General features: G+C 34.8%; 1 protein-coding gene and 1 long non-coding RNA gene across 3 annotated transcripts; one reads left to right on the forward strand and one right to left on the reverse strand.

Moving 5' to 3' along the window:
• Positions 1-1,311: 1,311 nt before the first annotated feature.
• Positions 1,312-2,499, reverse strand: LOC121999940. Of its 2 annotated transcripts, none has more exons than XR_006116848.1 (4): positions 2,312-2,499; positions 2,158-2,233; positions 1,755-2,043; positions 1,312-1,582 (listed from the first exon to the last, which is right to left on the reverse strand). It is a non-coding gene; the product is annotated as an uncharacterized LOC121999940 (long non-coding RNA). The 2 variants fall into 2 exon arrangements; XR_006116849.1 differs by having other exon boundaries at positions 1,755-2,087.
• A 1,103-nt stretch (positions 2,500-3,602) lies between these two features.
• LOC121999236 (protein FAR-RED IMPAIRED RESPONSE 1-like) lies at positions 3,603-6,819 on the forward strand. The gene is made up of 6 exons (XM_042553941.1): positions 3,603-3,648; positions 4,038-5,537; positions 5,744-6,180; positions 6,288-6,368; positions 6,478-6,491; positions 6,738-6,819. The coding sequence occupies exons 1-6, from the start codon at positions 3,603-3,605 to the stop codon at positions 6,817-6,819; spliced, it is 2,160 nt and encodes a 719-aa protein (XP_042409875.1).
• Positions 6,820-9,357: the final 2,538 nt, after the last annotated feature.

Raw genomic sequence — 9,357 nt, forward strand, 5'->3', positions numbered from 1 at the left:
TCATGCAAATCATCTGGGAACATTTTTTGCGGATTTTTTTTTGCAATATTTTCTCTCACAATTAAATTTGTATATATTTATCCATTTGATTTTAATTTTGTAAGTTGATTTCTAAATTATTTGCAGAGTAAATGTTTAGTAATTAACTATATACACATGACACAATTATATTATAGGTCGTCGATATCGTAAAATATTAACTTGCACATTAATATACGAGATCATAATTTATATTAAAAGGAGGTTTCAAATCAAAATATTCTTCCTAAAAAAATAATGGTTGGCCATGATAGAATGGATGCATAAACCGGTTAAAAATGAATACTATGGACGCGATTAGATAAGGCGATTATAAGTACTTTGGAGTTTTTTTTTTTCACAAAACAACTAAAATTAGATTATAATATTATAAGTTAAAATTAATAACTAAATATATTATTATCTACACTTAACATAGTATAATGTAAATTCGATATATATATATATATAATAGTAGTGTAATGCAATGCATCAGTCTGATCAAAGGTTAAAATTATTAATTTCTTAATTGCACTCTATGTTCCTTTATTATCATTATTCATTGGCAATACAAATTTTATAGAATAAATTTATATTATATATTAAAACTTATAGTACCATGTGTAATTTTTTTATTTTTTAAAAATATTTTTATACTTTTCATACTGTAATCCAAACCCTACATAAACAAAACTCTAAATTTTAAACCTTAAGTTCTCAAAAAAAATATAAATAAAAAAAATAAAATTACAAGGTGAGCACCAAAAACTTAGGATAGAATTTTTATATATGAGTTTTGATATCTTGTACACTTTACCCTTCACATTTAGTTCACACCCAAAATTTTTTTCGATTCAATTTTTTTTTAATATTTAATACTATAATCCAATCCCTAAATTTTGTAAGCGTCACTGATGTTAAACGCCTAAATAGGGTGCCTAGGATAACAAATAACTTACTATATAATGTTAATGACGATAAATATTTGCATTGATGTTTTTTTTTTTTCATTGCAATGTTGATGACTATAAAAATATGCTATAAAAATAGTTTTGAATGATTTAATTAGATTAATAAATCTTTGAAAACGTATATATGGTTAGTATAAAAAATATTGAATGTGGATGCCTAGTTGATTAGAGGATAATAGATTTACTAACTAGGCAAGCATAATTATCTTTGGTTACAATATAAAAATTATTTGATTAATTTAACTTAAATAAATGGATCAATTTCTATCATCATATTAATTAAGTAGCTTATTCTAAGTTGGATCATCCAATTACACCTCCATCGAGTAACCATGTCCCACCATCAACAATATATTCTTCACTAAAGTCGGAAGTAAGAGTTACGCCAATATTTAGAACACTGCTTTCTCATGAAGTCAAGTTCAAAGTCTAAAGCCTACCCTGAAACCTCTTGGAGCGTGCGTGCAATATGCGAACATTCTCACCACTCTTTCACAACCAATATACACGTTTCCTGGAACACTCAAACAGTTTCTTCCATCAGCACCAACAAACAAGACTCTCTCTCTTGCTCTTTCTCTTTCATTTTTTTTCTAAAAAAAAAAAAAAGATTTCAGAAAACATAAATGTTCATTCTAAATGATAAGCTGAGTATACCTGCTAATTTATACTTCACCTCTAAATGTGTTTTTTCTTTTCCAATTTATGATCAGCAATAAAACTTATTGTGAAAATTAAAGCCATTTTGATACTTATGATACTTACAAATGAGAGGGAGCCATGTCCTTTATGTCCGAGTGCATGAAAGCCAAGAACATCAGAACAACAAGTATTGCTAAAGGAAGCAGCAGCAGCATGGAAGGTGGAGGAGGCAATGGAGGCAGTATAAGAGGAAGGATCAAGAGAGACAAGGTCAGTAAGCCAAGAAGTATTAATGTTTTCAAGCTGAAGTAATTCCCTCTGTCCTCATGAGGCTCTTCTGTGGCTGAATATCTCGCCAATCCCTTCTTCTTCCCTTCCCCTTCTCCTTCCATCAGATCAATTACTTAACAGTCTGAGAGGATTCAAAACAGATCTGAATCCTTTCTGTTCTTCTCTCTGAACTCATACTTCATGCTCATAATTAACAGTCTATAAGAAAGCGTGATTGGATAAATAAAAAACAAACCTTTTTAATTTGTTGTTGAAGAAGACAGAATTTTAGATGAAACAGGCTGTTCATGATCCAGCAGTAGTGTCTTTTTCTAATATTGGAAATGTCAGGAAAGATAAAAACCATAAAGGCAGTAAGAACAGCTTCTTTATATTAATTAAATGTTTACCTGTGTTTGGTGATCGATGAACTCTGTGCTAGCTGAATCTGAGGGAGGATGAGAGGGAGAAGCCTTGAGACGTTGTCTCAATTAAGTGGGAAGGAAGGATGCAGTGGTTTCCAAGTTTGAAGTATTGTTTGAGGACCGCGATGTGGCATTTTCCAATTGCCATGCAAGTGGTGGGGTGGCGATGATGCAAAGGGAGTTTAATTTCTTTGTTTGTTGGAGAAATAAAAGAGCTTTGATGTTTAAGGTTCCTCTCCCCTAGACATCCTTCTGGCCATATTTTAATCTCTGTCTTATCCCCATCTTGTCTCTTCCTAGATCTCATCACCAGTACTTACCATATGAAATTGGGATTTCTTTCTTTCTTTCTATTCTTTCTTGTGTTTGGCCACGCCTCGTTTCATTGAATAATGACGCGCCGTTTGATGATTAGTTCTCGATGGCTTTTCAATTTAATTGTGGTTTTCGTGAGAGGAGGAAATAAAAGTAAAGTGAAATGTAATCATCATTAATTTGTTTTGATTGACTTCCATTTATCCACGTTCATGACATTGCGCATTCAATAAATATTTTAATAGAGCAAGGATCAGATTCATCTGAAGAATTATCTTATAATGCGATGACTAATTTTAATTTTCTAGTTTACTTTCTGTCAATAGTATAGAACAATAGGAGTCATTAGAATGACAGATTTTACTTTTTACAGAATTTAATAAATATTTTAAAATTAGAGTAATGATACGCTGTGGGAAAATAAAGCACGAAACGCTGCACGAATGACTCATCCATTCCCACGTAGAATGAAAAAAATACATTTTCCATTCCTCTTTGTCCACCTCAACTTTGACGAAAACTCTAAACTCTGTCTGTTTCCCCCCGATCTCTCTTCCACATAACCTGCCGACCCATCTCCTCCGATTTCTCTCCTGCGCCGCACTCTCCTCCGAGTGATCTTCCTACGCCTCTCCTCCTTTTTCTCTACTGCGCCCACCTCTCCTCCGAGAAGCTTCTCTTCTGCGCCGCCCTCTCCTCCAATTTCTCTTCCACGCAAAAGCTGTGCACAAAGCAGAGATCTGCCACCATCGAAGCTCCTCCATCGCCGAGCGAACCCTAAAGGCGCACCCCCAGCGAAGCCGCGAAGCTCCTCCACGACTTCTTTCTGGAAACCCTAAAGCTCCTCCACTAGCGACCCTGCCTTGACGAGAAAGGTGAGTGTCTATTGGACAACCAATCAGGCAACACGCCTATTCCTTCTGAACTTTGTCGAGCTTGACTTTGTTGCAACTCCAAATTCATGACTCCTGAAGTTCCGGGAGGTCTTTGGACAGATGCTTCACAAGGTTTTTTGTGACTATATCGGGCATGGATTCTCCAGTATAATATGTTAAAGGGTCCATTTTCTTATCTTAGGGAATAGGCAGAATTTTTTTTCTTCAAGTTATACTTATTTAACTTATATCTGTTTATTAAATTTATTGTCAATATTTGGGAGAAATCCCAATGGAGGATTGTATATCTTTTGTGATTTGTGATTTGTGATATCTCTTGCTGTTGAGATTTGTGATTTTGTTATTCATATGACTATGGTCTCTTTTATATTATATTGTTTATTTATTTGTAATTCTTGTAACATATCTCTTCTTGCAGCATATCATTTCTTATAGCATATCATTTGTCTTCTTTGTTCACTGTATAAAAGTTTGCTAATAGCTATTTTATTTGAATGTAGGTTGTAAAATTGTTATGGAGCAAGAACGATTAATTGAGGGTGATTTCCAAGTGTTGGGTGATTCGTCAAGCTCAAATGGAGTTGATACTCCACAAGTTGGGATGTGTTTTTCAGCTGAAGAAGAAGTTCGCGATTTTTACAAATCCTATGCCCAGATTCTTGGTTTTGGTATTGCAAAGCTGGGTTCTAAAAAAGGAGATGATGGCCAGCTGAAGTATTTTTCATTCGGATGCTCTAAAAATGGTAAGACTGCTCCTAGAGTGAAAAATTCTTTTTATCCTAGACCCTGTAGCAAAACGGATTGCAAAGCAAAGATTAATATTACAGTTCAGAATGATGGATCATGTGTCATTACGAGTATTCAACTTGAACACAATCATGCATTAAGTCCAAGAAAGTCAAGACATTTTAGATGTAATAAAGTGTTAGATTCCCAAACTAAGAGGAAATTAGAGTTGAATGATCAAGCGGGAATAACTTTGAGTAAGAGTTTTCAATCATTTGTTGTTGAAGCTGGTGGCTATGAAAACTTATTGTTTGATGAGAGAAAGTGTAGAAATTATGTGGCTGAATCACGGAGATTAAGGCTTGGGAATGGTGATGCAGAAGCCTTGAATAATTACTTTTGTCGTATGCAAAGTAGAAATTCAAATTTCTTTTATGTGATTGACGTAGATGAAGATTCTCGCATAAGAAATATATTTTGGGCTGATGCAAGATCTAGGGCTGCATGTGATTATTTTTATGATGTCATTACATTTGATACTACATATCTTACCAATAGTTATGATATGTCATTTGCTCCGTTTGTTGGAGTAAATCATCATGGTGAATCCATATTACTTGGTTGTAGTTTGATATCTAAAGAAGATTTTGAAACTTTTATTTGGTTATTTAAATCATGGTTGACATGCATGAGAGGACGAGCTCCACGAGCTATTATTACAGATCAATGCAAAGCCATGGAAATTGCAATTGTTGAGGTATTTCCGGACTCTCATCATCGTTTATGTCTTTGGCATATTATGAAAAAACTTCCAACGAAGTTTAGTAGTCATGCCAACTATAAGTTGATAAAGAGAAACTTGAAGAATATTGTTTACAATTCTATAACATCTGAAGAATGTGATAGCAACTGGAAAAAATTGATAGAAGAATTTAACTTAGAGAAAAATGATTTGTTGAATTCTTTATATGAAATTCGTCATAAGTGGATGCCTGTATATGTGAAAGATAAGTTTTGGGCAGGGATGTCGACAAGTCAAAGAAGCGAAAGTATGAATGCATTTTTTGATGATTATGTTCATTCAAAAACAACTTTGAAACAGTTTATTGAACAATATGACAATGCTTTGAAAAGCAAGATTGAAAAGGAAGATAATTCTGATTTTGCATCTTTCAATTCAATCATTCCAGTTATCAGTGGCAATCCAATTGAAAAACAGTTTCAAAGTGTTTACACTAACAAAATATTCAAGTTGTTTCAAGATGAATTGCGAGGTTTGATGTTTTGTAACACTACATTTGTGAAGCAAGAAGGGTCAACACTCTTTTTTGAGGTGACAGAAACTATATATGGGAAAGAGGGAGCAACTCAAAAAAATGTTTCATTTTGGGTACAATATAGTGAGTTACAATCTCAGATGAAGTGTTTGTGTCGTCTCTTTGAGTTTCGTGGAATTGTGTGTATTGACATTTGATGTCAGTTATGGTGAAAAGAAATATCACTATAGTTCCAGAAAATTATATATTGGAACGATGGCGCAAAGACATTAAACGTGGATATCAAGGAATCACCAATATATATGATGATTCTTATCATCATGCAGAGGAACGACAAAGATATAATAATCTTCAACCATTGTTACAAGAAGTGGGGCAGCTTGGGTCAAAAAATGATGAAAGGTGCTTTGTTTTAACAGGGATATTGAAAGAAGCCAAAAAAAGAATTATGGATATAAATATTGGTGATTCATTTGATGGTTATCAGGACAGCAATAAAATATATGAAGAATCAAGAAATGAGAGCAAACAGTTTCACAGTCCTCTAAAAGTAAGGTCTCGTGGACGTCCACCGATGAAACGAAAACAATCCAAAATTGAGCAAATTGTGAAAAAGACGAAGACAAAGTCTCAAAAAAAGGTATGGTTGTATATTTGGCGAAATATACTTTTGGTGTTATGTTTTAGTGATAATTGATTTTGCTTTTGTTATTTGTTAATATTGAACATAACTACATCTATCTACAGAGTTCTACAGTTGATAAAAAGCAAGATGAGTTATCAAATATGAATTCTCCAAGTATGATCGATGATGAGTCTAGTAAAAATGTAAGTTGTGATTTCACTAGGTATGCACAGCTTTCTTAGGTTACTACACATCAATTTTGAGAATAACTATTATGTATCAAAATTGCGATCAATAATTGGTCTTTGCAAGATCCTGAAAGAAAGGTATGCACAGCTTTCTTAGGTGAAAAATACACATTTATTTTTGAATGTCTTTGCACATACCTAACTAGGAATGAAATGATCTGTAAACATTTTATAGTTGCTTTAATTCGTTGTCAATCATGCTTTCTCCTTCTGCCCAGCATCTTAACTTTGAATGTCTTTCTTAGGTTATATGTCTACTATGTTAATCATCTTAACTTTATCCTTCAGCCCAACAATTTCATTAGTCTTTTATTTATTTTGCAGGTTGTGTACTAAGGCCTATGCCGGGGAAATGGAGTTGATGACAAAAGAGAGAATATGCTGGATTTATGTTCATGACATTTAGACACTTTTTGTTGTGTGCTTGAGGGGTTGCAATGATGTTTATGTTAGCCCTATGTTGGATTCTTTTTTAATTGAATATTGTAATGCAATTAAGTTTATGTTTCCAATTGAATTTTGTAAGTAGTATCCAATTGAGAATTGTAATGCAATTAGATTTATATTTCCAATTTAAGTTTGTAAGTAGTATCCAATTAAAGTTTGTAATGAACTTGCATCATTTGGAGCTTGCATCATTTGGAGCCTCTTTCAGTTCATAGTTTCCAATTTGTAATCTCAATGCCTCTGTTATAAGTTATTTTTTTCTTCTCTGTTCTAAGTTATTCTTTTCTTCTTTGACATGATAAAGCTCTTGGGCAAGAACTTCTTTATCTTCTAAGAGGATTACAATTTTAGCTTCAAGTTCCATTTCCCTTTCCTTCATCAAGATTATTTCATTCTGGAAACGTTTTAGCATCAAGTAGCTTTTGAAGTAGCAAGATTATTTCATTCTGGAAATGTTCTCCGGACTAGGTCAGAGAGGGCTCGGTAGCTCGTTCTCTGGACTGAACGAAGTCGGAGAGGGCTCGGCAGCTCGTTCTCCGGACTAGGTCAGAGAGGGCTCGGTAGCTCGTTCTCTGGACCGGACGAAGTCGGAGAGGGCTCGGCAGCTCGTTCTCCGGACTAGGTCAGAGAGGGCTCGGTAGCTCGTTCTCTGGACCGGACGAAGTCGGAGAGGGCTCGGCAGCTCGTTCTCCGGACTAGGTCAGAGAGGGCTTGGTAGCTCGCTCTCTGGACTAGGAAGACGTTAGGGTTTAGGGCTGGGAGGCTCTAAAACTAACACAAGGACATTGGATCGGTCTGTTAACCGATCCAGTGATACTCCGGTTGTCTAGATCAGTCGGCAGACCGATCCAGTGAAACAATAGTCACCTGATCGGTCTCGTGACCGATCAGTGACCACACAGAAAGTCTCTGTGGGTTATCTGATCGGTCTGGGGACCGATCAGTAACCATATAGAAGCATTCTGTGGGTTATCTGATCGGTCTACAGACCGATCAGAAAGAAGTGTTCAGAAGACGTGGGACTCAAAGCGAGAGGAGGGATCGGTCTGTGGACCGATCCACCCATAGTCTGATCGGTCCATAGACCGATCAGACTATTCCCAGACCGATCAGGATATGTCAGGATATGTCCTGATCGGTCCGGAAGACAATGGATCGGTCTGTTGACCGATCCACAACATGTCGTTTGTTTTTGATTCACTTGATCAAATCATCTGCTGTGAGATTTTTAAGTTACAGGTTGCAGGTATCGTGGCATGATGGCAACTCCAAACATGCTCGGATGCCAGATTTAAAATGCTAAATAGAATTCTGCTCAACTTCCTTTAGAATACTGACAGTTGAAAAATAAACAAGATGAAACATATTCTCCAATGATTTGAATAGATCAGTAAATAGAAACATGGTAACAAAACTATAAAGAAAAAAAAAATCTTATTAGAAGATATCTTAGTATTTTGCATTGCTCATGGTCATGAAGCCATTTGAAGAGTAGCTCTGCTCGCTACTACCCAATTGGTACTCGTGCACTGAAACCACATTTCCCTTTCCTTTCAGACAATGGATCACTTTAATCCTCAGCTGTTACACTTTTACAAGTACAACAAATAGAGAAAATTTAAAACTAGATGCAATGGAAATGGAACGAAAAAGTTTCATTCATCTAGAATAAGAAAGAAACAAGATTAACCATGATATGAATTTGACAAAATGCAAGACCAGAAAGCAACTAAAATTGCTTCAATCACATTATATATCAAAAAACTACTTACAAACTTCAATTAGAAATATATGGCTAATATAGGTTGAAGGCACATTAAAAAACCAAAAAACATCTTTCATTACTACAATAGTTATTTGCTTATAGCAAATTACACCAACCACTTCCAAATCATCACAATCCAAGTGAATACAAATACAACGATAACAACTCTAAACTTTCTATTAAATGAACATATTTCATCACTCAACTTCATAGTAACAGAGTTGTTCACAGAGTTGTTCACAGGCTCCAGGAGAACATTGCAATCAATTGCACTTTCGATGTACATATTAGATTTCTTCAATTCACTAATCTCCATTTGTAATTTTTTGTTATCCCTCTTCAGATCATTAATAATTCCCTTAGCTCTCTCTGACAATTCTGGATCATGCCATAAGAAGAAGCCACATCCCCTTTCCTGAATATCGAATAAACTTAATCAAAATCCAATAATTAAAAAGCATATAAATACGGTTGGTTTTGCAATCATTTTATATAAATAAAATTTACTCTAAATTTTGGGCATGAAAAAAATCGTCTGCTTGGGTTGGTTTCCTTCCATGAAGTCCAAAGAGTAGCTCTTAACCCACAATAGCATAATATATGAGGTGTTTCATCTTGTTCATCATTCATGCGTCTTCGAGTGAAAGATGATGATGATATCGAACCGGCTGCCATGAATATTTGTTCCTTTGTCCTGTAATCTTTTTCATATCAAAAGAACAAAAACCATCT

Source organism: Zingiber officinale, chromosome 7A, assembly GCF_018446385.1.
Source record: "Zingiber officinale cultivar Zhangliang chromosome 7A, Zo_v1.1, whole genome shotgun sequence".
Classification (NCBI taxonomy): Eukaryota; Viridiplantae; Streptophyta; class Magnoliopsida; order Zingiberales; family Zingiberaceae; genus Zingiber; species Zingiber officinale.